Source organism: Rutilus rutilus (genome assembly GCF_951802725.1).
Source record: "Rutilus rutilus genome assembly, chromosome: 25".
In the NCBI taxonomy this organism is placed as follows: domain Eukaryota; kingdom Metazoa; phylum Chordata; class Actinopteri; order Cypriniformes; family Leuciscidae; genus Rutilus; species Rutilus rutilus.
Genome location: NC_140229.1, coordinates 12,065,822 through 12,080,909, shown reverse-complemented (window position 1 = coordinate 12,080,909; position 15,088 = coordinate 12,065,822). Strand labels below are relative to the sequence as shown.

Sequence of the window (15,088 nt, the reverse complement as noted above, 5' to 3'; positions counted from 1 at the left end):
AAAAGAGTGTTGCAGTTTAATCGTCAATTAGTGTGAATCAAAGAAACATCTAAGTTTTTTTTTTTTTTTTTAATATGTCCAGGCCAGCAATACCCTTCAGTGTTTCCCATACATCGATTTATTTTTGGCGGCCTGCCACAATCAACATTGACCGCCACAGATATATGTGACCCTGCCTTTGAAAACCCAGCTAAAGTCATTTTTTTGTGATTCACTGTTTTCTACATAAAATCATCCTACATAATGTAAAGAACATTCTGTGAAAATATAACCTTGATATCTTTATTGATTGAGTAAGGCTATGTCAAAGATTTGCTAAATTCATGTTTTTGAGAAATTCCAATTTAAAAGCAAGCTTATTTTTAAACCTGCAACACATTTGATCCATGATTATCCTGCATATGTGCCTTATAACACATTAAAGCTGAGATTCTCCCATTTTCAGTGATATATAACACATTTAAGGGAAAATTCTTAGTTTTGTAAAACAGGCCTATTTATTATGATGCGCATGTCCAAAAAGCTAAAAGCATAAAAACATTGAAACGAATGGGGGGTACCACAAGTGCTTGATTGTTGCAACAATTACCAAGTCAATTCAGTGGAATGATTTGTATAACTTTATTTGTAAAATGAAATATCAGTGAAAAAAATGTCATTAATACATCAATTAATTAACATATAACATTTCGGTATAAAATCTCATTCTCTAACTGGGCCACTGTGTAAAAAAAAATTCAAGGGATAGTTCACTCAAAAATAAAAATTCTGTCATCATCGTTGTTCCAAACCTGTATGAGTTTCTTTCTTCAACAAAATACTTTTTTTCCCCTTTTTTTTTTATGTTGGGAACCAGACAGTTGACGGCACCCATTGACTTCCATTGTAGGAAAAATATACTATGGAAGTCAATGGGTGCCGCCAACTGTCTGGTTACCAACATTTAAAAAAATGTATTTGTGTTAAACAGAAGAAAGAAATGTATACATATTTAGAATAACATGAGGGCGAGTATGAGTAAATCATTTTTGGGTGAACTTTCCCCAGGTCAGTTTCAAACTTTGTACACGTTCTAAAATGCAAAACGTATGCAAAATATTTGATAATCTCATGGATTCTATTCACAAAATATATACTTGCAGTTGCAAGAGAAACCTATTTTCAGTTCCACATCTTGACTTCCAGCATTAGAAGCAAATTCTTCTTGTTGGTGTTCCTTCTTCAGATTCGCCAGACTAGCTTGGGTTTCAATCACCAAAACTGGCTCGTCCTCATCATCATGTTGGTCACTGCCTGAAAAAGCAAGGAGAAATTTTTCAATTCAAAGCAAGAGACCTAAAAACATGATGGTGTAACATGCAAGAATGGGGTGGGGGGCTAATTCCACATTTAAAGTGAATAATAAAGAATTTTATATGAAAATATCAGTTTTTCAGTTTAGTCAGACTGGATCTGATTAATTGAGGGGAGGGTAGAGGGACAAGAAACAGGTGCTATGGTAAGCAGACTTCAATTCAGAGTGTAATCAAACAAATAAACATCATGTCATAAACTTAATTAATTTAAACTGATTCAATCCCAATCAACAAATCTGTAATAAACATTTACATCCATGTTTTTGCATCACATGATGAATTCTGTGTTAGCATTACATTGGCTGAACACTGACAGTATACATTTACAGTAGGCTATACATTTAGCATAAAAAAAAAATGACAAAAACTTGCCGTCAAATTCCTTGTCAGTTTCGTCCAAGAATGTGTCCTGTTCATCATCACCATCATCCACCAGAAAATAATCTGCTATAAAACCGGTTATATCATAATTTGCAGTAATTCCACCGAGATTAATATCAAACAAGCTGTTTAAGCAATCAACTATTTTACGCAACTATTCAACTCATGCTTCGGTGCCGCTATGTCAGATCATCAACACGACGCATTTCTTATGGTAGAAAAGAAGTTCCTGAACTGAATTATATAACAATCAGCAGGTGTTGTTGCGCCGAAATGAACCCAGAGACGATTGAAATCAATGTTTCAGAAGCCCACGTCCATTTTTTTTCTTTTTTTTGTGCAAAAGTATAAAAAGTATAACTTTTTTTATAATTTAGTATTTATCATGTTATAAATGAAAATTTTAGTATTGCATCTCAAAACCCTCGGTATAATCTATCCTTTACAGCAATAAACACACATTACCTATTTTTGTCATTTTTATGGCTATGACTACTTTGACGCTCTTTTACTCAATAATTAGATTCTGCGACTTTAACCGGGGTTTCACAGGCGGGGTCACATATTTCAGTGCTTCCCATTCATTAACTAGACTGTAGCGGCCCGCAAATATATTTAATCTCTTTAATGTCGTGTTTTGCTCCTTTGCTGTCAACCTAACTAAAATCGAAAACACGATAAGGCTTTGTGTCCTTATCAAAAGACTGTCTGTTTGCACTGAGCAATGAGAAGTACGCACTTCGCTCACGCGATCAGCTCCGTATCTCAGTTCACTGTGAATGAATGCAGTGAACTCTATCAGTGCATGTGCGTGCATTTGGTAACGCAGTTACGCATTATTTTCACATTTTGCACAGTTGACAATTACAGCATTTCACTAGATTTGTAATGAAAAGCGTTTGTAAACTTGTTTTCCGCCAAAATCTCGCTCGACTGCAGATTCCGTCAAAATAAAAGTTCATGGGTTTATCTCTTGCATGGATAGAAATTAGGGATGTCCCGATCAGGTTTTTTTGCCCTCCAGTCCGAGTCCGAGTCATTTGATTTTGAGTATCTGCCGATACCGAGTCCCGATCCGATACTTAATACATAAAAAAAAAAGAATATAGAAGAGCGAAAAAACAGATCCAGGATGTTCCTTATTTTTTATTTAATTCACCTTATTTTAACATTCAACAACTCTGTTAACAAACAGAGCACTTCTGTGAGGTAGCTTGAACAATCAAGTAATAAATAAATTCTTCACTTTTGGACTTTAGTGCAACAGCAAATATAAAAAAGTCTAATATATAAACAAATAGCACCTCAAATTAATTAATTAATATTAAAATACCAGGCAGGTATGTAAACAAATAAAAAATAAAAGTGCTACAGTGTTTGCAAAGCCAGTAATGTGCTTTTAGGAACTGCACTCCTAACTCTTACGCCGGTTTCACACTGCACTGTTAGCAGAGCGTGCAGTGCGTATTTTTTCGCTGCCCATGTTAACAGATTAAACCAGGCTTTAGAGCATTCACACTGCGCGCGGAGGCGGCGCGGCAGTGCATAGCAGAGCAGAGCAGCAGTGCCGCGATCGTTTCGGCGCCGAGTCTATTTTTGCTGCGCCGCTTTTGCTGAATTAAAGTGACAATACATTGATCATGGCCAAAATACACCGCAGTTTTATCCAAAAAGTGCATTGATGATATCTATTGTGTTTTAAACAGTCAATCAAATGACCAACAGCAATTTAAAAAGAAAACAAATGTCCAAAAACAAACTTGTTGCCATAACAATAAAAACAAAGATGAACCAAAAGTTATATAAATGAAATTATTAATAAAATAAGCTTCTTGACAAGTCTTTTCTCTTAAATGTATTTGAAAACGAAATAAAGCAATGCCAACTTATCCATTATAGAGTACTCTGTCTGTAGCCTACACAACCCGCGGTTCAGTCGCGCGTGACAAACGCTGCCAGTGTGAAAGCAAAACGCGCGTGTCCTGCTCCTGCTCACCATACGCACTGCTCCTGCGCTGCTTATGCTCTGCTAACGCGTGCAGTGTGAAAACGGCATAACTCTGTGCCACCGCATAACTATATATGTGTTAAAAAATAAAATTAGGACAAAACTAATGATGAAAGTTTAATTTATTTTTCAGCGCATTTGTTTTACAATATATGGTTCTTACTATCATAGGAATAATATGTAATGTAGACCGATACACTATACCACAGCTAAAAAGAGGTTTGAGTCCCCTTTATTAAAGTTCAGATACAAGTCAAATCACAGACTTTTTCTTTGTTCATTTTGCACACTGAACTTGGGTTGGAGGTCTTCATTTTGAACTGTCAAAGTGCACTAGATTGATGAATTTAACTTTAAATTTTTTTTTTTTTTTTTTTTTTTTTAAATGTCTGTCTGTGTCCTTTTGACACTTTTGATATATATGTATGTTTGTGTGTGATATACTTTATTCTTTGATTATATGATAAATGAATACTATGCAATTCAATGTACTATGCAATACTATACTATGTGAGCTTTAACAGTGAGCGCCAACCAATTTGTTTACCATGTATAGATCTGTGTGTTTCTAATTCAACCTCATCTGCAACTATTTACGGATGTCTAGGTGGACGTGAGTAACAGCAGTGCTGGTAGGATGCCTCGGGTGGTTTGGCCTTGTGTTAGACAGACCAGAAGAGAGGTCATTTGCTCTGCTCATCTTGGTTCAGCCTGACTACCATCACTGCAATCTGAGTATCATGAGTGCACAATCTTATGGAGTGATGCAGAACATCACATCAAATAGTGTAGCCTCTCATATTTCTTTCATCACATTGTGAGTGAGAATGAGAGACAGAGAAGGACAAAAGCACAGACAACAAGATAGAAATTGTTTGTGTGTTTGCACAGCAAATGGTCACAGCAAAAAGAAACCAGTGAGTCCTGACAATGTCAATTGTTATTTTTTTTTACCCAGCCCAGAGAGATGGAAAAGGATTCCAGTTCCCTTAACAGTTGTTCCAATACCTATTTCAAAGCCCAGAGAGAGCAGAAGTACACAGATAGTGCTCATCTCACCGTGCCTTCTGAGACAGACTGGATTTTAAAACTGGGACTCGTACCCAGATGAATACTTTACACAGATATGTTTATATTAATCTTATTTTAACTGGAACAGGATTCTGGCTCATAATCCAACTGCTACTTCATTCCAGATACTTATAATGTTAAAGATACATACTAAATACATTATACATATATATACAGTATATATATATATATATATATATATATACATACTATATATATATATATATAGTAAATCTGGAAACATTAGAGAGGATATTTAATTTCCATATATGCAATTTATAAAAAATATTCTATCTCTCTCTCTCTCTGTTTGAAATTGCCCTTGTTCTCTATGTCACAAAGATTTTGTAACCAATTTTGTCAATGTGCGGAGCGGTTTTTAGCATATAATTAACTATGCTGCAAAGCAGGGTAGTCTCAAGAGAAGCCAGGTTATCCCGGTGTATTGTTCTGTTGAAATGAAAAATCATGTAGGTTTAGCTGAGTGAATTATGTATAGGCTATGATGTATATTACGATGTTATGATGAACTATATGCCTTTCTCCGCTGATGGATGCTGATTTTTAGAAGGCAGCTGTCTGACTCTGAGATGGCAAACGGGAACATGGTTTGTGTAACATTAGCAACACATTATTAGCTGTTTGATAATGTAGTCAAGCCAAAGGCTAATCATTTAAATTACAGTCATGTGTCTGACGTTGTATAGAGCGATACATAAAACGCGTTACCATTCTGATACATCGAATTGTAGACGAACCTGTATAATTCGATCTTCCTCTTCTTCTTCTGAACCAGTTTCTGGTTCAAAAATAAAAGGCTGAATTAAACCATTATGCCACTGTGTAGCATGTACTACAGTTGACCAAGTGGATCAGGTAGTTTGAGCTGCTCTGATTGAGTGAAGGCGGAGATTAATTTGGATATTAATTCTGTTTATACTAAATGAAGCAAGGGTGTAGAGTTACATTCAAGCTATTTTTAAGGCATGAAGAAATTATTTTCATAGGGAAAAAAACTTTTAAATATGCAATTTTAGTGATCAAAGATTAGTTTTAAAGATTAGTTGAAAATCCAGTTTTTAATGTTGTTGTTTAGGCTATATGTCTATGTGGTGTTTTTAATGTGCTTTAAGACAAACCATGTGCAAATTCACAAGTCAACACCATTGCTGAGTATTTTCTCCTTAAAACTGCAGTGAACAAAAGAAATCGCTGGTGTTTCTGACGTCACAAACTACCTTGTAACCAATCACGTCAACCGTGTGATCATCAACGAATGCATCTCTGACCTGGTGTGAGTGAGTGGAGGCAGAGCTAATTTGCATATTCATAGAACCGCATATGCTAAATGGGGCAAGGGTGTAGAGTTACATTCAAGCTATTTCAAGGAAAAAACGTTCAAATATGTCATTTTGATAATCAAAGATGAGTTTTAAAGGATTAAATGACTGATTACAGGGGACTTTAAGACATTTATGTAAACTTTGTTGTGAAATGAATGACAACAATTTGTTACAGGTTGCGATTTGCTGTCAGGTCAAATATAATTACCTCTGCCCTATATTTTAATAGCAGTTTTTACACATTTGAGTTATATTTCACAAAATGAACAGTGCTGAATGTGCCATATGAACTGTACAAAAGATCATACTAAACACTCTCCTAACATTAGGACTCTTCAGAGGTCTATGCGAACCTATAATTGTCGGCCTAGTGTTTTTACACAGTACATCAATCTGTTTGATTTCAAAAGATGAAATCTGGAACGAAAAATAAGTGTTCTTCAAATGATCCTTTAAGCACTGAAGTGTACTGAAATGTCTCTTGTGTTGTGTTTAACTTTTAATTAGAATGACTATTCAGTGGATTAAATATAGGTTTTGATGAAAGCATAACATGGGAAAGTGGTCTGTGAAGTTTGTTCACCTCACGTGGTAGCCAAGAGGCTGAGAGATTTCCATAGTAACGCAAACCCTCACCATGTGATGTCGAGATGTGTGGTTTAAGGGAGCAAATTAATGCCTTATGGCGCAAGTCAGTCTGTGAACCAAAGCTCTATTTCAGCCATGAGTTCGACATAGCAAGGTACTCACGTTTTAGCACCTCTTGTTCCTTTAAACTTTGAAGAGTTTCTTCGCCATTATATTTCAGCGCTGTGAAGTTGTAAATTTCAGTGCTTTTAAAATCTCTTAATGAAATAATTGATTAACACTTTGTGCACTTAAAGACTTAAAAATGAATGCAATCACTCTCAGTATCCACTTATGGGAGAGAAAGAGGAATGAGTCAGCTCTTAAAATCTAAAATTAAAGTGAGAGAGCGAGCGCGCAGACCCTCAAGACCCTTGGGAGTAAAATTTGTACATCCAGCACTGTTGAGAAAACATGAAACCAATCAAGTTGTTCCATCTGTCTGTGTTGACAGTGTATTCAACCCCCTGCCTCACATGCTATGTTGCCCTAACGGTGTGTGTGTTTCGGACGAAAATCAATACATCCTTACCGTCCAGGTAGCAGCAATGTTCTATCTTGACTGAACTCTAACTCCCTGACAGTAATGTTATTTGGAGGTAATCCAGTGTTATATATTATAGCTTTTTTTCCTCTATATACTTCGATGCCAAATCAATCCCTTTCTCCAAAGTAAATTAATAATGAATGCCCTCTCTTGTTCATGTCACAAGGTAGCCAGAGGGGGCTGCGGAAAGATTTATTTTCAAAACCGCACTTGGTCTGATACTCGATATATTTTTGCCCTCCACAAGTACAGTGGGATATGCTTGATGCACTGCTATCTGAAATAGAGTTGGATCTGTGACTCGATTGCAACGTGCACTGAGAATGAATACCCAAAGTAATTCTAAACTAACTAAAAAAACATTTAGCAATAACATGATGACATTGCATTAAAAATTAACGCTTTGTAATCTGTACTAGGATGAGAATAGTCGAACATCCCATGATGATGCAAAAAAAAGCTTATATTATCCCAGAGCGCATGCATTTCGGTGTCAAGGCAAAAAAATGGACGAGGGCCATGCTTGTTTATTCCGCGTGCTTAATTTTCCCCGCCCTTGGATGCTTTTCATTGCACTGAAAGGGTAGACACTTTATTTGGATTAAAATGGTTTGCTGTCTGCTCTTCTCTGATAAGGGAATATAAGGCGGAGTTATTTTTAATTTATGTATTTGTTGCATTGTGCTGATTCAGTGTGGCGCCATGAACATGCAGCTCAGACATGCTCTAGTGGCCGGAGATGCTGCACTACAGGTTTCCAGAAGGTTCTGACTGCTCAAGGTTAAGACTGATTGGATTGGATTCACCCTCAGTGTCTTACCAAGAGGCTGTTATTATAATGCACAGCATTTTATGGTGATGCTGTAAATAATATTTTAATATGATAGCTGAACTAACAATGTGCAGTCCCTACAGTGCACATGTACTTAAAGGGATAGTTCACCCCAAAATGAAAATGACTTTGTTTTAACACAGTGTCTACACCAGATGCAAATAGAACACATTATAATCAGTGATGCTGTTTCTGACAGTCTATAGTTGGAAACAGAAATATATTGCGTCTATAGTGGAAACAGCCTCAAACTGTAAGTCTTCTGTCATATAATAGCCTTGTGTGATGAATAGGTCAAAGGGTTACTGTGTTCCCGTTACAGTGTAATTATACATTGAAGTACTAAGTAATTGTAATTAACTACATGTACTTACCATAGGGTTAGGATATGATTAGGGTTTGGTTTAGGGTTAGTTGCATGTAATTATGCCTAGTTTCTAGTTATTGCTGAAGTACATGTAACGTGTAACAAAGACACATTAAAATAAAGTGATACCGGTTAAAGTGTAATTTCTTTTTTTTACAAAACGTTTAGCATTAATTAAATTCTTCCTAGTTCTTTTTGGTATGTTCGTGATTGCTCTGATTTGTCTAATCTTTTCAGTGAATAGATTAGATAAATTAATTTTCTGTCTGCCACACAAAACTTTCAAATGGCTTCAGAAGACTTGGAATATAAAGCTTGTCCTTTTTGAACCTTGACAGCCTTAGTACTCTACTTGGTTTCTATTATATTGACAAGAAAATCTGGATATTCAACAAAAATTCACCTGTTGTGTTCCACACTGAACAAAGAAAGTCATTCCGATTTGATTTTGAGTAAATATTAAGGGCAAATCTTTCATCTTTGGGTGAACAGTTCCCTTAAACATACATTCTTGCATAAGTGCAGACCAGCCGTGTGCAGCGAAAGGCTATTTGAACAGCAATGCTCTTGTTTCCTGTATTATTTACCATATCATCCATGTCTACATGACGAATGTGTGAGAGCTTTGCTCTTTGATCCCATAAACTGTGTTTCATCGGGGGTTTCGTTCAATTACCGGTGCAACAGCTGCTTTTGCTTTGCATTTTTTTCTATTATTCCAGCCAACTTTGAATGCCCTTGAGTGTGCTTTGTTACCCTGTTTGGCAACCGTGTGCTTTATATGCCAGCCGACGCGTCTCCTCCCCCTATTATGGGTGGCTCGCCTCTTACTTGCTTCTCTTGCATTCACCTAGGGAGATTTTTATTGAACCAGGGTTTTTTAAAACTTTTTGATGCCACAGATCCTCAAATATTTTTCCTCAAAAAAGGCAGCTTGACCCATTAACACTTAAAAAATAATAATAATGAAGATATACTGTATACATATATGAACACACACACACACACAAAGTTGTGTTGACACTTTTTAATGTTGTTTAAAATCTCATTTTTATCTGTAGAATTAGATGTTTATTTTTATTTTGTTTTATTCGATTTTTATGCAAATAATTGTGATTAATGTCAAGTTTTATTTTATTTATTTATTTTTGGCAGTTTGGTTTTTGCTGCAGAAATGACACATTGCCACCTTATAGAGAAGAGCCAGGGGAAGACAGATTGGAGATGGGCGACTTTAATATTTCTGCGTAGGATGCCCTGCAGTGTATTATGAACCCGTCCACTGGGAAAAGGCTTGATCTTTCCACTGATCTCCAGCGTTCTCATTTAGTCTATTATAAGACGAGGTAGAGGCCAGTGCCGCAGTTTCCACTCCCGTGAAAACGAACGCCTTTGCTTGTACCCCAGTACTTCTGCCCGCCTGCCTAGGGAGAAAAAAAAAAGACACAAAGAAGCACATTTACCACATCTGTCCCTGGTGCTTTGGATTTTGCCCTCTAGAAGCTAAAGTAGTTCAGCTCTGTGCCTCTCACTGAATCGACTAAGATGAGCGCGCAAGCATTATAACCATAATGGGCTTTGATGAGCATCGAACGCCTATTATTCGAATGTGTGCCAAAGATTTTTGGGCTGTGATGCTACCAGAGATAAAACAAAGATTGCATGAAAATTGTCCCTGCGTTTTATTGAATGGTTAATCAGGCAAGTAATCAATTAAGCGCATGATTGCTTTTGATTTTAATAGCCCTACAGTATATGAAGAGGCCCTTTTTGGCCTCTGCTGCTAACTGTTAGGCATAGCTGTAATTAGACACAGCATGTCCTCATTTAAGGAAGGCCTGTAAGTAATTAGCATCTAATTCCATTGTATCCGTAATAAAGAGAGATGGCATTGTCTTTAAGTCAAAAGCACTAAGAGGCTGTTCCCCCCTCCCAGCCAGTTTAGCTTTAAATATTATCTGGGGGTCACTGAATTTAATAAACCCAATCTTCAGGAGGGTTTGATCGATGTCTAACCATGTAGTTCTTCCTTGCTTAATATCTAGGGAATACATTCACACTCGCTTCCGAAACAGGTGCAGTCTTCCGACGTACAGTACCAGGGGGACTATTTGAATGAATGCTAATGAATATTTGAATTTAAATGATGAATCCCAGTGCTTTAGTAAAAAAGGGATACACCGGTAATCATTCAGTGAGGAACTTTGCTTGTAGCGCACATGCTAATGCTAAGGGTTAAGTATTCTCTTTGGTTCTCTCTCTTCTCTTGTAGTTGCTCACAAGGGGACTTTGTGACACACACAGCATGGCTGAACAGATCAAGTATACTGTACGCCGGAGAGGATAAGTGGTCTGTGGACCCCCGGGTGAGTTTGGTTACTCTGAACCAGGATGAGTTCACCATCAAGATAGAGGATGTGGACTTGACAGACGAGGGCCAATACATCTGCGCGGTGCAGACTAGCAGAAGACCCAGAACCACTTCCGTGCACATCATCGTTCAAGGTGAGTTTTCTGATGTGTCACGGTGTAGAGCACTAAGGGTGAATGCTTTTATACGCTTTTGTAAAGGAGCGCTTCATCCAAAATTGAAATACTGTCATCATTTACTCATGCTTGCGTCGTTGTAAAAATTGTACGAGTTTCTATCATCTTTCTGAATGAAAAAATATTGCAGAATATCCAGAGTGCCGTTTTCTATAATGGGGATTGGAGCAGTGAAGCTCTAAAATGACTACAAAAAGGACCATAAAAGTGACACAAAAGTAGTCCATTTGACTTGTGAGCTGTATTTCTAGTCTTACAAGAACCAATAATGTTTCAAATCTTGGATGTCAAACCTGATGTGCTGTGTCCTGTTGCATCATAATTGAACTGAACTTTAAAATGTTAAACAGATTTTCTGCAAATAACTACTTAAATGTTAGTCTTTACATCATATTAAGCCATCGTATGCAATATATAAAGTTGTATAAATAACCACTTTTATGTTTCCTATTATAAAGTAAAGGTCACATTTTCACATTAGCAAAATTTCACGAGCAAAAACGCCCATTGCCCTATTGTCAATAGTATAGCAATGTACAGTATGTATGAAGCACAGCACACAAAGAAGTCACTTTCAAAACAAGCAGCTTTCTGCAATATCTGCTATATTTATTTTGTATTTCAAGTAAAACAAAGTCATACAAGTTTCTTACTGACCATGGGGGGGTGAGTAAATGATGAATTAGAATTTTTAGGTGAATTATCTCTTTAATATGCTTGTGCCTGAATGTGTGCACATAGTCTGTATGCTTGTACAGGTATAATATCATTTCTGCAGGCCCTTTTTCAGTATCGGTTTGAAACACCTTGAACTCCAGTTACGATATTGGGTATTTTAATGAAGTGGATAATTATGTAATTAATGCTGATTGTGTAAAACCTTGGGGGTGCATTTTTTGCTCCTGATTTGTGGGTCCAGTGTTAATATGATTGATGGCAGTGTCATTCCTGTGCAGTGATGCAGTAAGTCATAACAGTGCCGACTGGAGGTACTGTACACTGGCTAGAGATTTAGAGCACAGCAGCTCACCACTGCAGAATTCCAGCTTTCAATGCAAAACTCATTGAGTAATATTGTGGGAATTTGTGAGTCTTTTTTGGTAGTTAAATGTTTATTCCAACACTAATTCTCCATTGAATGAATGATAAGGCCAACAAAATATGCTGTATTTGGCAAACTCATAGTAATGGTGGCTCCTAACCAACATGATGTATCAAGATAATTTGTTAAAAATAAATGTTCAGTCATTCTACATGACAAAATTAGCTTTTGACTATGTTTACCCATCAGGCTTTGTTCAAAAATCTTAACCCTCTTTGGTATGTTTTATGTTTTAATTTTATCTAATATTTTTCCCAATATTTAATATTTCAAAATTAGTTTGAATATGAAAAAAAGCTATTAATTGTTCTTAACACATGAAACCTTAGTCATAGCCTACTTGTTTTATGCATAAGTAAATTAAATGAAACACTTCAAAATAAATGATTAAAAAACTGTTATAATTAATTCCAAAAGTCCAATTTTCAAAGTTTCCTGCAAAATGATGTTACACAAAGCTGACCTGTGGGCAAAAACATATACAGTGGGGAGAACAAGTATTTGATACACTGCCGATTTTGCAGGTTTTCCTACTTACAAAGCATGTAGAAGTCTGTCATTTTTATCATAGGTACACTTCACCTGTGAGAGACGGAATCCAGAAAATCACATTGTATGATTTTTAAATAATTCATTTGCATTTTATTGCATGACATAAGTATTTGATCACCTACCAACCAGTAAGAATTCTGGCTCTCACAGACCTGTTAGTTTGTCTTTAAGAAGCCCTCCTGTTCTCCACTCATTACCTGTGTTAACTGCACCTGTTTGAACTCGTTACCTGTTACCACACACTCAATCAAACAGACTCCAACCTCTCCACAATGGCCAAGACCAGAGAGCTGTATAAGGACATCAGGGATAAAACTGTAGACCTGCACAAGGCTGGGATGGGCTACAGGACAATAGGCAAGCAGCTTGGTGAGAAGGTAACAACTGTTGGCGCAATTATTAGAAAATGGAAGAAGTTCAAGATGACGGTCAATCTCCCTCGGTCTGGGGCGCCATGCAAGATCTCACCTCGTGGGGCATCAGTGATCATGAGGAAGGTGAGGGATCAGCCCAGAACTACACGGTAGGACCTGGTCAATGACCTGAAGAGAGCTGGGACCACAGTCTCAAAGAAAACCATTAGTAACACACTACGCCGTCATGGATTAAAATCCTGCAGCGCACGCAAGGTCCCCCTGCTCAAGCCAGCTCATGTCCAGGCCCGTCTGAAGTTTGCCAATGACCATCTGGATGATCAAGAGGAGGAATGGGAGAAGGTCATGTGGTCTGATGAGACAAAAATAGAGTTTTTTGGTCTAAACTCGACTCGCCGTGTTTGGAGGAAGAAGAAAGATGAGTACAACCCCAAGAACACCATCCCAACCGTGAAGCATGGCGGTGGAAACATCATTCTTTGGGGATGCTTTTCTGCAAAGGGGACAGGACGACTGCACCGTATTGAGGGGAGGATGGATGGGGCCATGTATCGCGAGATCTTGGCCAACAACTTCCTTCCCTCAGTAAGAGGATTGAAGATGGGTCGTGGCTGGGTCTTCCAGCATGACAACGACCCGAAACGCACAGCCAGGGCAACTAAGGAGTGGCTCCGTAAGAAACATCTCAAGGTCCTGGAGTGGCCTAGCCAGTCTCCAGACCTGAACCCAATAGAAAATCTTTGGAGGGAGCTGAAAGTCTGTATTGCCCAGCGACAGCGCCGAAACCTGAAGGATCTGGAGAAGATCTGTATGGAGGAGTGGGCCAAAATCCCTGCTGCAGTGTGTGCAAACCTGGTCAAGAACTACAGGAAACGTATGATCTCTGTAATTGCAAACAAAGGTTTCTGTACCAAATATTATGTTCTGCTTTTCTGATGTATCAAATACTTATGTCATGCAATAAAATGCAAAATAATTACTTAAAAATCATACAATGTGATTTTCTGGATTTTTGTTTTAGATTCCGTCACTCACAGTTGAAGAGTACCTATGATAAAAATGACAGACTTCTACATGCTTTGTAAGTGGGAAAACCTGCTAAATCAGCAGTGTATCAAATACTTGTTCTCCCCACTGTATTTAACATATATAGTCACCATACTATTGGTTTATTTAAAGTTTTCCCTTTTAATTGCAACAATGCAGTGTCATGTAGTTTTTGTCCTGAAAGGCAAGCAAGTTAAGGGAAAGCACCATAGACCAAAGAGAAGCAAATAACCCAGAATTGTTTCAAAGAGGTCCAGTTATTAACTTATGGCTAATGGTTCCAGACCTGGATTTGTGTTAGTTGATAAGCTGTGGTTAAATCTTTGTTTGTTGTAATTAGCCTCACTGACACATGGTTCTGAGAGAGTCTTTGATCTATAAAGGAAGAACTGTACGTTGGGTTAGATGAGTTCATACTTGCGTCAGTGGAGAAGACCTCTCAAGACACCATCAATTAAACTGAACGTTAGATCAAAGAATGGGCAGGATTTGGGGAAGAGCTGCAAGAAATATCTTTCACATCTATGAAAATTGTATTAGTGGTGTTTGCTGAGGCAGGCATCACTGTTGCTTAGACTTGAGAGTTTAAAATGTAAAATTCAGAATGTTACTACTACATATGGCTCAGTTCGCTCCTTCAGTCTATGGTTTGTATTTTTTACAGAACTTATAGAAGTAATAGCACACCTATTCTCACAAACCCACATACTTTGAGCTATAATTCATGTCCGAAGCACAAACAGTGCGGAACGAAGTCACATACGTTTTTTTCTATTAAATGAGTTCAAATCTTAACAACTGAAATTCAAAGAAAGCAGTTGAAATCCAAATAAATTTACATCACTATAGTTTTTGACAAAGTTTGTCTAGATAATCTGAATTAGGGCTGTCACTAACGATTATTTGGGTAATCGAGTAATCTGTTGATTATTTGA

General features: G+C 37.3%; 1 protein-coding gene across 4 annotated transcripts in view; it reads left to right on the top strand.

Annotated features, from left to right (window-relative positions):
- ntm (neurotrimin) overlaps positions 1 to 15,088 on the top strand; it is a 338,066-nt gene that overhangs the window by 268,366 nt on the left and 54,612 nt on the right. For all 4 annotated transcript variants that reach the window (XM_084400203.1, XM_084400202.1, XM_084400200.1 and 1 more), the window contains one exon: positions 10,804 to 11,036. In XM_084400203.1, the coding sequence (XP_084256329.1) occupies positions 10,804 to 11,036 (233 nt within the window). The remainder of the gene's footprint in view (positions 1 to 10,803; positions 11,037 to 15,088) is intronic.